At 47.0% G+C, this 15,652-nt stretch overlaps 1 protein-coding gene across 1 annotated transcript; it reads right to left on the bottom strand.

Annotated features, from left to right (window-relative positions):
* Window positions 1–1,888: 1,888 nt before the first annotated feature.
* Window positions 1,889–11,976, bottom strand: SLC25A47 (solute carrier family 25, member 47). The gene is made up of 6 exons (XM_010135087.1): window positions 11,949–11,976; window positions 6,057–6,100; window positions 5,718–5,789; window positions 5,267–5,449; window positions 3,971–4,244; window positions 1,889–2,169 (listed from the first exon to the last, which is right to left on the bottom strand). The coding sequence occupies exons 1-6, from the start codon at window positions 11,974–11,976 to the stop codon at window positions 1,889–1,891; spliced, it is 882 nt and encodes a 293-aa protein (XP_010133389.1).
* Window positions 11,977–15,652: the final 3,676 nt, after the last annotated feature.

The raw sequence follows: 15,652 nt of genomic DNA, 5'->3' as shown, positions 1-15,652 counted from the left end.
GCAGAGCTGGGATAAATCAATACCCAGTTAAATGCACTCAGTTAAATGTGTCCCTTGAAGAAAAAAGGGGAGGGTAGTGGATTCTTAAGAGGAATTCCAAATCCTGGTGACTGCCTTAATTAATTAATTAATTCTTCTGTTGTAAGGACTTTCAGACTAAAGGAAGTTTAGTGCTGATGTTGCCAGATGTATCTGGGATTGGTAGGTTGCTGAGGCCATAAGCACTTTGGGAAAGTTCAGCATTGGGTCTTCCATTTCACTTCCCTTTAAGGTGAAATGCTCTGCACCTGCCTGGTCTTCTAACCCTGCTCTTGGATCAGCTGCGAGAGCTAGGTCAGCTCAAGGGAGGAGAGTTGTGATGGTTAATAGCATGGCTGTGAACATCTTTAAAAAGCCAGTTGAAGGCTTCAATTTCAGGAAGGCAGTACTGGAGCTTTTTACTGATCTCTGGAGCGGAAGAGGTCCCCTTTATTCTTTTCTAGTAGCACCTGAAATTTTTTAACTTGTTGTTCTAGTGTAAAATCCTTCTTTATATATCCAGGGTAGCTGACAAGTCCTGTCTGCTGCAAAATCACTGTCAGTGTAGCCAAAGCCGTGCCAACAACTGGTTAAAGTGGCTGTGGACCATCCCTGAATAGCAGAACTCCTTTAAAAACTGTCTTCCTCCTTCCCGCCAAGAAAGACATTTCCAGCAGAACCTGACAGGGGCTGGATCCAGTCTGCTCCATGTGTTATCATCCAGGGATTAAAAGAGGCAGAAAATAGATACGCCACTCCTGAGGTGGGATGAGCAAATGAAAGTATTTCTGGGTTTAGGGCTTTTCTGAAGCAACATTGTGGGTGTTGTTTCTTAAAACTGACATGTTGATGAAACTTTATACCTTCGTGAAAAAGAAATAATTGTTAGGAGGGTCAGAAGTTCTTTCAAAATGTGTGTTTGACAAAAACCATTTGGCTGCTCCTAATAGCGTGGTTTGAAGGGAGAGAGTATGCACTTTGGAGTTGTGAATCTTAACGTAACTCCACAGCTTTGCAGTTCCCCTTTAACTCGCCCAACCCCACTAGGCACACAGGTTTCACGGCAGCCTCTCCTTTGAGAAACAAAGCGGTTTTGTGTCTATTCTCCCCCGTCTTCCAGGATGAGAACAGATTGCCTCCAAAGCTGTGCCAGGCTCCCGAGAGCCTTCGGGAGGGAACAGATCCTGTAGGGCTGAGGCGCTGGGAGAAATCATGTGGCTTACAAGAATCCGTGCTTGGTTTCACTTTCAGAGACCATTAGGTCAATGATGCAAACAGAGCACATCTGCCACTCACTAAACAATAACTGGAAAAAAACAAGGACATTCGTATTTCAGCTGCTACAAAGGGCGATAATTGTAGAGTAGTTTGGCAAAATTACAGCTGGGAAGGAATTGCAGCCTGAGGCATAAATACGTGAGTTCCTCAGCGAATGCCATGCAGGCATTATATGTAAAGAGCACACACTGGGTAGTGCTAAATCTTACACAAACTCTCCCCAGCTCTTGCCTTGGTTATGAAGATCATTTTCTATGCCAGTGGAAAACAAAATGTATCCTCTCCTAAACTCTCTGATCAGAGTAGCAGCTTTTTAGAACATAAATATTTGCAAATATCTCAAGGGCCTAAGCAGCAGCTACAGTCTAAATACGTTAACAAGATAAAAGGGAGGTTGTATGTAAGTCCAAGCCTCCCTGATGAGTTTGTAATCCTATAAGAATAAAACAAAGCCGTCAGTCATCCAGCTTTGTGCTGAAACGTCCATGCTGTCCATCAAAGGAGTTGGCGTTGCTTCTCTTTCTGGATGTTGCTTTACAAAACAACCAAACTGAACAAAGTCCGCCTCTGAACAGAATGGCACACACTATTTTTACTTTGTGTAATGATCTGTAAACCTCAGTACAGCTTCATAGGTTACAAACACCACCATGTTCACAGGAAAGGCACGAATGCAGTTTAAACCCAGTCCTTTGAAAAGCACTTTTGCACCCTCCTTTCTCACACTTTCCCTCGCACAGTGGATGAGGCCTTTGTACTTGTGTTGGTCTGATTCATCTGTTTGCATCCGAGATTTGATGACATCCATGGGAGTAGCGAATCCCCAGGCCAGGACTCCAGCAAAACCACCAGAAAGCAGCACAACAAGGAAACCTGCAGGAGAGAGTAGAGGGAGGAGCAGTTAACTGAAGCCTTGCACTCACACAGCTACAAGCATCTCAGGTTTGTCAACTGACTCAGTTAACTTTCATGGGTGCACTGTAAACTTTCAGTGATCTCGACAAGGGGATCAAGTGCATCCTCAGTTCACAGGTGAGTCAGATGGGAGTGTTGATCTGCTTGAGGGTAGGGAGGTTCTACAAGGGATCTGGACAGGCTGGATCGATGGGCCAAGACCAATGGTATGAGGTTCAAGAAGGCCAAGTGCTGAGTCCTGCCCTTACGTCACAACGACCCCCTGAAACTCTACAGTCTGGGGGAGGAATGGGTGGAAAACTGCCTGACGGAAAAGAATGTGGATGTATTGGTCAACAGCAGCTGAATATGAGCCAGCAGTGTGCCCGGGTAGCCAAGAAGGCCAACAGCATCCTGGCCTGTATCAGCCATAGTGTGGTCGGGTATCAGCAATAGTGTGGTCGGCAGGAGGAGGGAAGCGATTGTCCCCCTGTACTCGGCACTAGTGAGGCCACACCTTGAATACTGTGTCCAGTTTGGGGCCTGTTACTTCAAGAAGGACATGGAGGCACTGGAGTGTGTCCAGAGAAGGGCAACAAAGCTGGTGAAGGGTCTAGAGATCAAGTCCTATGAGTGGCTGAGAGAAGTGGGGTTGTTTAGCCTGGAGAAAAGGGGGCTGAGGGGAGACCTTATCGCTCTCTACAACCACCTGAAAGGAGGTTGTAGCGAGGTGAGTGTTAGTCTCTTCTCCCAAGTAACAAGTGACAGGACAAGAGGAAAAAGCCTCAAGCTGCACCAGGGTAAGTTCAAGTTGGATATTAGAAAAATGTTCTTCACTGAAGGGGTTGTGAAGCATTGGAACAGGCTGCCCAGCGCAGTGGTGGAGTCCCCATCCCTGGAGGGATTTAAGAAGATGTGTAGATGTGGCACTTAGGGACATGGTTTAGTGATGACTTGGCAGTGCTGGGTTAATGGTTGGATTTTATGATCTTGAAGGTCTCTTCCAACCTAAACAATTCTATGTGTCTATGTTTTTCAGTAGTTATTTTGTTCAGCTCTTGCAGTTGTGTATTTCTCATGATCTCACACAAACTGTGTGGCCTCTCAATTTCACAGCATACTCCATTTTTTGAATACATGATGCTGGCTCATGCAGAGGCAGCATCTCTTTTAACGGTGCATGAACTAGATGCAGCCTGAGAGCACTCACACCCTCTTCTGCTGGGTCTACTTCTCTTTCTAATTCTCAGGAAGATGCTTTTTTGGTGAATGACACCTATTTGATCTTTTCTCAAAGTGAATAGTTGGTTTTGGAAGCCAAATGACAACTGGGAAATTTAACTGTCTGCATTCTGCAACTGGACTTCATTTTCAAACTCTTGACTGACCCTTATCTGAGCTCCATGATGGCTCCTGGGAGGTTCATCCATGTTTCATTTCTAGTTACGTGTCGTATTTCTGCATTAAGAGGATTTCTTACCCACATACTAGGCACCAGAATGTGCCATAAACACCCTTCCTGCAGGGAGAGGAGTAGCTGCTGAGGGACAAGGTCATGATGATGAAGTGCTTGCATGCAGGCTACAAGCACCTGTGCCAGGAGGGCACAAATGGCCCTATGGCACCAGGAAGCAGACACACGGCAGCCCCACACACGGACCAGATCTGGGTGAGGTTTTATAGGTACTAGGTGGTGGTTGCTGAGAGCCTGATTTCCCTCTTAGTGTGGCACTAAATAAGCCATTTTTGCAGGTAATGTCAGGTGCTTTCCGATACCTACCTGGTTTGTTTTTCCCAGCTGGTGTGAGCCAGTCACACAGAGCAGAATAGGTAAGGAAATATATTGCAGAAGAAGAGCAATCCCTGCAGAGTAATGCAGAGCAGCCCTTGTAGAGACCTCCAAAACCTTCTTCCTTGGTGATCACCCTCAGACAGTGCAGTGACCCTCGGTATTTTGGCTTGGAAACAGGCTGGGAAGATGAGATGGAAGGATGTGGGTTCCTCTGAGTCTGCATGCGAACCTTAGCCACTTCACTAGGGGTCATGAATACAACCTGTAACATGGAAAGATGATATTTTAACCCGTCATGTTTAAACAGTGTTTAAACTCCTGCAAATTTCTTGTCTCCCACCTTTTCAGGCAATAGTATTGCTTGAAGCCAGCAAGTTCCAGCCTTCTCCCCTCTCTGTGTGCTAAATCTCACCCAGCAGCAGCAGGACACGTGAGCTGCACTGTGCTGAGTGGAAGGTGAGGCAGAAATCAACAGAGGATGTTAAATACCTGTAACAACTTATTAAACCAGATGGGCATGGGAAGGGGATGTCCTCAGCTATAGGGTAACATACATCAGGGCTCTTGTATATATCTGTATTTGGAAATCAGTCCATAAAGACTTGAAAAACTCTGTGTTAAGTAGAATTTTTGCCTGCTAGGAAGCAGCTAGAAATCCAACCATCTGGACTGCTCTGTAAGAGGATTGCCTGTGACCAGACACTCGTTTCTGCCCAGCGTGCCACTGGGGGTGAACTCCACTGCAGAGACTAATGGGAAACCGCTTATCCATCTGCTTACGGGAAACTGCTCCTGCATTCGGCCTCACCTTCCTGTCCTGGGATCATGCACATTCTCAGTGATGTCCCGTTGAGCTCTGAGTCCTGACGAGGCAATGCTGTTACCGCCCAGCTCTACAGCAGTACCACGTCCAAACACAGCCCCGTGCTTCAACACGCTGAGTTTTGTCTTTCTTGCATAAACACACCGTCACGGTCTCTCGGAAAACCCGCAGCCCAGGCTGTTTTTCTTACTTTTTCTGCATTTGCTGCCAAGGTTCATAGCATTCTTAATAGCGCATTCTTAAGTGTTTTATCTCTCTCAACCAAATCCGGCACGAGCTGCCCAGCAGGACTCGGCTACACCGTGAAGCCAACCAGCGAGCGGACAGGTTGGACAGAGCGTGACCTCGCCTGAAAAAGCAAACCTGCTGTGCCTCCCCGACAGAAAACATTCCCAGCTTTTCCAGCTTCCTGCGTTTGTGAGCAAGACCTCTTTTGCTTTCCCTTTCACCTGTTTGCCTACCCGGGCAGCACCAGCAGCACCTCCGGCAAGAGAAACATCCAGCTTGGATGGCTTCGCATCCGCAGCCCCGTATCGCAGCTTGCAGATAGTGCAAAGGAAGTTTCTGTACGTGCCAAATGAAACAGAAGACATCACCGATACTGTGAGGACTGATGCGGACACACCTTTGTAAAATCCCCGAATCTAGTTGGAAACAGAGGAAAAAGAACACTTTTAAGAGGGAATAGCATGGGAAAGTATCTGCTCAATAACACTAGCTATACATTGCTGAGCCAAAACTTACTTCCACCTCACAGCTCTTTGGAAAAGCTAAATGTCATCCTCATCCTTCTCCCCACAAATGGCTGTAAGTAACTGCTGCTCATCCTCCCCAAATCAACAGAGGTAGCTCTGCTTCTCTGAAACAAGGCATCCGTAATAGGTATCTGCAATTCTGATGAGAGGTACCTACTTTTTCTGTCCTGTATGTTTCCTGAATGCAGTGCCAAATCCCATTGTAATGTCTGTTGGTCTGAATTCTCACCTAGCAATAAAGGGAAAATTTTAAAATGCAGATATCAAATACATATTAAAAAAATTAAGAAATGCCATAGCAGCAAACCAGATAATGAGCCATAAATAGCATCACCAAACAATTTACTTTTTCTTTTTAAGAGAAAACCAATATAACCAAACAAAGTGAAATGTCTTGATGAAAGCATTGTCAAGGGACTAGTTTTCTGTAAAGGAGGGGGAAAGCAAAAGAGCTTGTTTTCAGTTTGTAGTCAAGAAATAAAGCTCTAACAGGTACCTTCACTGTGTCCAGTGGATAACCCACTGCTGTGCTCAGACCACCTGAAACAGAGTATATTGGAGATGGTTAACAGCACACATCATGACAGAACGTTTTCCCCAATTGCAGGAAGGCATTGGGGGAATGATGCAAAACTACAGCTTCAGCCCCCTGTTGTGCTTGGCATCAGACCTCTCACAAGCTCCAGCAAAGACATTTGAGCCAAGAACCACAGAGCAAAATTCGCAGATTTCTCTGCATGACCAAGGCACTCTCAAAGGAGGAATCCAAGAGCCAAAGGAAACATATCAGGAGGATAACACCACAGTACGAGCCAGAACTGGGGGAAGCACTGAGAGCACTGCTGTGGGAAGGTTGAAGGGATGACTTGTAAGATATTGGACTGTTTCTGTTCCACCTCTCAGCTTATGCAGTAACGCATTTTTGGACTATGGCAAAGCACCCTTGCATAAGGTACAAAGCATCCCCACTCACATGAGGGGTTTATGGAGCAATTTTGGTTCTCCATCCTTGACTAGGAAATACTAAAGAATAAAAGCAGCAGTCGTGAGGACATCTATAAAAGAAGAGTGGTCCTCATGCATTACAAGTTCTCAGCAATCTGTCCTCTTTCCTGAAGGCAGGAGAGTTACTGCTGTTGCCTCCTACATACCAGAGACTGGACATGTCCCATCTGCACCTTGCAAAGTATCCACGGCACCATGCTGTACTAAGCCTCTGAAGTGTATCTATCTCCTACATATATCAAACACTGCTGCAAAAGCAGGGCAAGAAGCTTGGAGGTTGCTTGGAACCCTGGCAGGCTGATGTGATGCCAGCCAGCGTGCAGCACAACCAGCAGCGTTGCTCTGGGGTGGAACCACCTGCCCTCTGCTGCTCGGGGCTCAGCAGGATTAAGGGGCTGCTAGGGATTAGTGTCAGGCGTGCACAAAGCCACCGTGCTCAGCAGCACGCCCTGCACACCAGCTGACCACGACTCCCCGCCTGCAGCAGTGACAGCATGTCCAGGATGCCGGGGTGGGGGGTTCTCAGTCCTCTGTTGACAACCAGGCTCGTTTTGAAACCTTTAAATAGTCACTAGAGATGGAAACACATTAATCCTACAAGACAAGTTATTGCCTCAAAGGCAGATAAGGAGCACAAAAGATCTCCAACACGGACTTCTCTTGATCACAGTAACAAATAGATCACTCTCTGTCCCTGTCCTTATCTCAGTGCATTTCTCCACTCTGATCTAAATGCATCTGTCAGCAGACACAACAGACAATAAGGGGCTGACCAGCTAACTTCCTCCCAGTACATCAACTGCCAAATCATCTGAGAGGAAGTCAGGCTGGGGGACAACAGAGCTGTATCCATGTGAGTCATTTAGACAGAGATCAAGTTCAGAAAAGAGATGGGTAAGCCCTTCAGGGAGCCAGGCAGTCATAGATACAATGCATGTCTGGTGGCTCACAGGTTGGAAACTGCCTCTCATTGAGTCCTTAAAAAAACCCAAAAAAACAAAAAAAAACCCCACCGAGATATTTTAAAATGTATTAATTGCTGTGGGTATTTCTCTAGGCAAGTTCACGTGCGATTACACGCTGCTTAGGAGCTCTGGAAAGCTCTACTATGTTTTAGAAAAAAGCAGCAGCTGCTGGTGTGAGTCACCAAGAGACAATCCCGACGTGCCTTATTCAGAAGAAAACAACGAACAGCATCTTGCTTGCAGAAAAATGAGGTTTGTGCTGCAGAACTCTCAATCAAATCTACCACCAGAAAAATAGCAATTAGGATGAAAAATGGGCCAAGAAGCCATCTTCTGTACTTCAAAACCAGAATGAGATCTGACTGGAAGAAAGACAGTGGTGGAGGAATACTCAGGCTGAGTAATACAACTCAGAGGAGCAATGTCTCTGGTCTGAGCAGAGAGTGACAATGCACAAAGTCACCTGGGGCTAACTGCACTGTCCCAGATTCCCATCCACCAGCCAGAGGCAGAATACAAACACAGACCACACCAGCCAGGGAAGAGCAGCACGTAAGTAAATGTCAGTGTGACTTTATGACCTCAGAAGTCCTTTGGCCCAAGAGCCTGTCCCAGACAGGAGGATTTGGCATCACATCAGTGTCAGACTTCCTGAACCATAGAGGCGGTGGATACTGGCTAAACAGAGGCTAGCGATTCAGGGGCCCCATATTCCTTGCACTGCTAAGCCCTGGCTTGCTCCAGCAGCGCAGGAAAGGTAGGAGCCTTGTCTCATGCATGTCAGATACCAAGGCTGATTTCGATCAGTGTCCTCCCTTACAGAGAAATTGCCCTGTTCACACATTAAGATGCAGAGACGGCAGCAACATGAACAAAATACAGCAGGTTTGCCCCAAACCAGCCATTGCTTCTCAGTCCTAAGGGCTCCTGCTCACCTTGGGTCTAGCAAGGACCAAATGTCTCCCCTAGGAAGGAGAACGTAATGGTAAAATTTTCACTGCTTCCACCCCAAACCTCTAAACAATCACAGCCTGCCATGAACTGCACTTCGTAACAGCACTCAGGGAAGCTGTCAGAGCTGAGGAGCTCAGCCAAGTCCATCAAAGGCTGGGAAACAAGTGCTCTGCGTGATGTCACACAATATAAATAGCTTGGGACAAAGTTAGCATGACCCACACATGCCCTGTTTGCACAGCAGAATTGAAGGCAGCCAGCAATGTATAGCATGCATACTGGAGAGGGATCCTTTGGGACTCCCGCCGAGTTACACTGCCTTAGCTGTGATGAAAATAAATGGTACAACAAGGTGAATGATCTTCATTGGGCTGTAGTTACCCACTTCTCATGCCTACTTTATTTGAGATGTTTTCAGGTATAGTGCAGAGGTTGTAGCATCCCCTCTGCACACCCACACAGCGCAGGGACAAAACCAGATTACTCAGTCCCCTCATGAGTCAGACCACTTCGGCCAGGCAATTCAAATAAGGAGAGATCCTGGCAGGGTGTCCACTGCAATGGTAATCAGCAGAGAGCGAGAGGCAGCCGTGCAGGGCCCACCAGGCTGCAATAGCTTTGAGCTGTTGGCAAAGCCCTGACAGAGACTCAGGGAGAAAGAAGCAGGGATAATAGTCCATGCGCTGGATGGGTAGATGGCAACTTCCAAAAACCTTTACTTTGTGGAGAGCTGGGAACGTAGGAAGTGCTTCATACCCTAATTAAGCTGAAGGCCGTCCAGTAACACAACCCTCGCAGTGGCTAGCAGGACCTGCCTTAGCTGTAAGGACAAGGAGATGGAACGTTCCCTCCATAGGTGGACTATTTTATCTAACCCTGGTCTGCATGTGACTGGTGTGTAACCTTGCAGGAAGACGTGGGGAAGCCCAGGCATCCTGCTGTCCCTGCTGCTCTACCACCTCTGGGCAAACCTCAGCTTCCCCTTCTCAAAATTTTACGCCTGGCGTAAGAGTCAAGCCACCCCCTATTCATCAATATCCCTAGTCGTCAATACCCATCCCCTGCCATGGCCCAGGCTGCTGCCATAGCAGGGCTAGAAAACATTCATGGGATCATAGGAAAATTCAAGTTGGAAGGAATCTCAATAGGCCTCTAGTCCAACCTCCTGCTCAGCTTTATTGGCCAAGAAGGACATCCTTACAGATGAGCTGCTTTTGAGGACATACAGCCCCATTTGGTGTTTATTGAAAGTTTCCACAGTCATTAAGTACATTTCTCTCACATTCTTTACATCTGGGCTTAAATTAGGTCACTGCTTCCTGGGCTGAACATGCTAAGCTTGTCCAAGATCACCGAAGTAACAGCTCAAAGGAAATGCGCAATATTTGTGCAGATGCCTGAGCCAGGCTGGATCATTACACGGGATTCAAAAGGGCACCGTCTTTGCTGTCTTTTAGAGGCACTTAAGTCTCGCTTTCTCCAAAACACTCTGAAAACAGATCACAGTCACAAGAATCTAATTTACTAATCAGAAACTCTTATTATCTGTCTTGCCTCTTGAGTTGTTTGATGCACTTCAGCTAGATTTGTAGCCTCTTTGAGAACATGAAAACTGCTTCAGCTCTGACAAACACGAGCCATGAAAAAAGCTGAGAATCAAAAACATCCCAGTTCTCACACAAAAGGTGTCCCACCCCTGGAAGCTGTCCCATGTTAGGGCAGGGACTGTGGCCCTGAAGCCCTGCCCAGGTACCTTGCACATGTCTAGGTGCAAGCTCCCAGCAAGGAACAGCATGCCAGAAAACACCGTGTCTCCCAGCCAAACTGTGTTATCCATCTTAGAAAAGCCCCAAGCTGGACACAGATCACAGAATGGGAAATTTTGCTCTTTGACAGTTTGGGGTCAGTGCAGGGTGTTAAAACAAGCAAAGACATTTCTGATCCCAGCTGGAGCTCCCCAGCCTGCATCCTCCCAGTCTAAGCCTGCTTCCAGGGCACCCATGGAAGATTCTTGCTGCATGGCTAGGTGGCACGTGATGATACTGGCACCCAGACAAGGAGGTGCCACACACATCATGCAGGAGCGGGGGCAGAATGCCAAGGTGAATGGCCACTTTGAAACTGTGCTTTCAGTTGTTCATATTTCCTTGCAAAATAAGTTTATCCTTAAGTGGCTCAACTGTGCCAATAAAAGCAAAGAAGTCCAAGGAGCAAACACAACCATGGCTGCCCTGCTGAGCTGAGCCCAGGCATTAACAAAACATCTCAGAGGAGGTTTGATGAATCCTTCTGGGCTGGATGTCCCATTGCCAGCCTCAGCACAGGGCTGCTATCTCCAAATACTTTATAGTCAGCAAGGAAAGAAGAGGAGAAAGGCAAGCTGTCATGGAGGGGCTGGTTAGATCTCCCTCTCTCATGATGGGGCCTTCCAAAGCAGGGTCTCCCAGCACCCCGGGGAAGGCCAATACCCCAAGCAACAGGCACCTCCAGGGCTGGATGCTACAAACCTTGCACCACTTGCACATTTTGGGTGATAAGCAACAAGGGGCTGCAGGGTAAAACTCATCATGGGCCATCCCAGGAAAGGCACATCTGCACGGGGACCACAGGCTGCTCCTTGTGAGGGGAACGGCCAAATTTCAGCAAATCTTGAACTGAGATCCAACATGCAGGCTTGGGCTGGGTGTCTTGGCCATCTGGCAGGTTTACCCGGCCTTTCTGGCAGCTGCAACTCCAAGACTCTTGTCTTGGTATTTGTTACTTCACTAAACCTAACAAGATTTCAGAAAAGAAATGAGACCAGTGGCTACATTTTGTAGATTAAAGCAAAGCAGTGTTTGAGCAGTACGTATCCTAAAAATGTCTCGAATGAAATCACACTTTTCTCCTTTTACTTTTTTTATGTTTCAGCTAACCTACTTTCTCCCAAATCAAAGCCTGCTACGTAGCACGCCTGCTCTGAAATTACCGTCACCACTGCAAATACTTCTTAACCTAAGGTAATGCAAAGACCATTCATTCATACCTTTTTCACCACAAAAGACCATGTCTCCACCCCTCCAGTCTCACAAATCACATCCTCAGCCTGCTGGAGACAGGAGCCTGACAGCCTGGCAGGACACCGAGGCATGAGCTTTTGCTGTCCAGGCTTTACTCACCAGTTTGTATCTGCACACAACATATTCCACGTTGTCTCTTCCTATCAAGGTTTTGTCATCCCACTGCAATTAGACGGGAGGAGACTGCAGGGCAATGACCCCAGCCAACCACATTGCAGTGTTGCCTTTCCAGTTACTCTGTGAGGCTGCTTTGATGACATTTTCTACTTAATAAAAAAGAATGTACTTTTAACAAGCATCCAGCATCAAAAGACTCTCAGCTTTACACTGAGACTTGCCCGTTAGCTGAACAAGAAGGAAACACAGTGATCCCTTTCATCAACAAACACTAATTTATGTATTTACCTCCAATGGCCCCGGCAATGAAATCCATCCAGACTGAGTTCGCTGCCTTAATTACCCTGATTAAGCGTTAGAGAAGTAGGAGAAGGGAGGATATCAGTACAATCTTTCCACAGCCCCACGGTCCTTCAGAGACAGTCTGATTTGCAGTATGAATAATCACCTTCTTACTGTCTCCTCTTGCCTCTGAGAATTGAGAGCCTTGTGGATACTTGATGAGTTTGTACACAGGAGGCAGAGACAGAAAGCCTGGAGCTGTTCCAGGAACAGAGTGAATAAATAATCCTGTGAAGCCCTGCAACGCTGTGCCAGCCGCTGTTCCCAATGCCTTTAGAAAACCACAAGGGGTGGTGCCTTGCAGGGTAACACTGGCTCTGAAGGGGCCATTCCCTGTTGTTCTTACTAACCCCAGAAGCCAGCTTTCCACACTTGTTTGCCAGATGACACTCTTTGCCCTGCGCCATGGAGAAGTGGCACGCGTGGCTCTGCATTGAGACGCCTCCTCCCCCACCCCAGACCACCCTTCCTCCTTCTGATGAAGCAGACCCCTTCCCATCAAGGAAAATTCCTTGTGCCCTTTCAAGGAAGGAATTTTCCTTGGCATTCCTAATCCACACATCTGACCCTAAACCTCTATCTAGATCCCCAGGGATCATTACCTGCTCACTGTGTATACACGTGATAAAGCACAGAAATTAATCCAACCATATACAAAGCATTTGCTTTGCTCTCAGATCAGCCTCTGGAGGAGCTCTGCTTCTTCATTTCTTGCTCGGTCTTCCAACTTCCATTCTAATGTCAGTTCCTTAATGAATTCAGCAGCACCGCAGGAATCACAAATGCTGCTGCCCATACTCCAACATTTTGTCCTGCAGGGGAGATGGGAGAAGAATTTTGCTGGACAACTGGTCCAGCACCTTATTTTTATTCCCTAATTTACACCCAGCACAGGGTGGTGATCTCAGCAGGGAAAAAAGAAAAGAACAGAGAGAAACCTGCTGGTCAAGGGGAACCAAGAACTCAAGAAAATGCCTTATTACCTATTTTCACGCAACAGGTCCATACTGGAGGGCTGCCACATCTTCATAGGAGAGGTTGTTTTGCGCAGACTGAACCTGAAAATCGAAGTCCAGATGCAGTGAAGGGCTTGCCAAGTCGTGACCTGAATTGCGCTCCTCTTGAAGAAGTTTCTCCAAGTCAGAGCCAAGGCACATTGGCAGCAACGGGAAAAGAAAATTTCACAGCTACTGCCCCCCTAGGTTGACTCCACAGAGCAGCCAAGGATTTTAGTCCCCAGTGCTCTCTCCTGCACATTTCACAAGAACCTACTTCTCACTGAAGCACCTATTTTAGATGAGCTGATGTGTCAGTGACATACAGCACAGCTGAGTGTGAGGGCTGAGAGTTTCTGGGAACTGGAAATACAAGGATTTTAGCAACTTGTTTCCCATAATTTCTTACGTGTCCTTCTCTGAACATTTCCTGTGCTGGAGAGAATAGTTTATTCCAGTGTAACATCATGCAAGGACAGCAAAAATTTAAAACCAGAAGTAAAATATTACCTAGAAAGACAGCAATGCAGCTGCTACAACGCACTGGGTTATTCAGTAGCCCTTTCTTGTTACACCTGGTGACCGTACAGGAGTTATTAATGGTTCATCAACAGTCCATATGTGCCAAGTGCGGGGAAAGGTGCCGTTTCCACTTCTCCTACCAGCCATTCCTGACTGCTGTCCTTGCAGGTCCCCTCTGGCAGTGGGACCAGGTGTGGAGCCTGATGATTCAGTGACACACAGGGACAAGGTCACAGTCCCCTGCAGAGGGGCAGTCTGGGAGCCTACAACCTCCTGGTTCCTTCAGGGATCGAGCAACCTGCCAACCCAGTCCAGACCACATTGCAGCAGTCACCACTGCCTTCGGGACCTTGCTTTTCTGGCAGCTGCTTCCAGGCAAAGTGAAGAAATTCATTATATTCTCAATATGAAAGTGTCACCATATATTCCTCCCCATCACATGGCCAGGGCTGTCTTGTGGGGGTGATCTTTCTACATATTGCAGTGACTGATGCAATATTAGCAAGAAAATAGAGGCTGGCTGGCACGTCACACTGGCTGACTAAAGTGTCAGAGCTAGTAAATTTTTCCTATGAAATGTCACAAGACCGAGTAAAATTTTTACTTTCTTTAGCTGAGTTGAACAGCTCAGATGGAATCTTCCTCATGAAACTTTCTGAGATTGCGAAAAAACCAAAACAACCAACCCAAAACCTTTCCCTTTGCAACAGAAAATTAACCCTTTGTTATTATTTTAACCTTCATTTGCACCAGCACTTCTACCAAAATGTTGGTTTGTTTTATATAGCACAAAGCTGACTCCATGTTCACGCATGTTGATAACCTGATAATGGTTTCAGTCACCTCAATGGAATACTGGGAGAAGTCACATTTTCCACTTGACTGGAACTGCTCTGCAAACAAGAGGCCATTCAGAAGAAGGCGGGCATCCGAAAGAGTAATATTTGGGGCTTGACATGTTTCACCTTGTCCTGTGAAGGTGTCACTGGGACCAGCTAACTCTGGAGGAATGCACACATACAGCTACTTCAGGGACATTTGCCTCAATGGAGGCTTAGCAGGAAAACATGAGCCCCAAGCAAACACAGTCGCCGCTGCTGTAATCTCCAGTCCTTTGCTCCCAGAGTCTGGCCAGGACTTAGAGGCAAATAGCATCCACTGACGAGCTCATCAGATGTGGGTGACCCACTCAGGCTGGCAAGGGTAGAGCCCTCTGAAAGAGGGCTCACAAGTGTTGAAGGGACAACAGTACGGAAGGTGGTGTAATTGGGCATGAAGGAAACCTCACCTGAAAAAATGAAACCTGTGTTACTGCATCTGCTGTTACTTGCTGGCACACCCTGAACGGTAGAGACCAACTCCCCAGTGAAGAGAGCAGTCCTCAAGGCCATGATGGAGCCTCCCTTAGCAGAAGTCATCCTAGAGATGCAGAGTCCTTGAGGTCTCACTGACCTTCATGCCTTGCTGAAGGATCGTCCTCCTTCATCCCCTCTTCCCCCAGTTTCAGAGATACACCAGCTCTCAGATACCAGCCTCATTAGAAATGCTCTCCAGTATGCAGCCCCCAATGCCACAGGTCAACAGACTCAGCCCAAAAAAATCCAGCCCAAAGAAATCTTGAAGTATCAGGAAGGTGTTCGAGATCATATGAGTCATTCCTGTCACTATTCAACACAGTGTCCAAAGACTGATAAAGATGCTGTTAGTTCTTGAAAAGAAACACCATGGTCCACATCTATTGGGGAATGAGTGAAAGTGCCTGGTCTCAACCCAGGTGATCTTCTCAAGGCATGCTCTAGGAAATAACACACAAAACATACGCTTTGAGCCTCCACAAGGGATAGTACTCCACTAAAAATAATTCACAAGTTCTCTCCTCCACTAGCAAACTGTTTAAGAGTGATTTGTTCAAAATGGGTGAGTTTCACAGGGGATTTTGAGAAAGCAGAGCCTAGCCTGGAAGGTGCCATCAGATGAAAAGACAAATCTGACAATATGAAGCAATCGGTGGGAAATGATGAAACCAACTGATAGAAAAGCGAGGAAGGCCTTAATTTTGCACGGTGTGTGGTGGGTGAAACAATCCATTCGCATCACAGGAGGAGGCAGCTCTCTGCCCACCCAGGCAGAAAG

This window comes from Buceros rhinoceros, unplaced genomic scaffold (genome assembly GCF_000710305.1).
Source record: "Buceros rhinoceros silvestris isolate BGI_N320 unplaced genomic scaffold, ASM71030v1 scaffold16834, whole genome shotgun sequence".
In the NCBI taxonomy this organism is placed as follows: domain Eukaryota; kingdom Metazoa; phylum Chordata; class Aves; order Bucerotiformes; family Bucerotidae; genus Buceros; species Buceros rhinoceros.
Note: the sequence above shows the minus strand (reverse complement) of the source record. Positions and strands in the feature narration are given on the sequence as shown.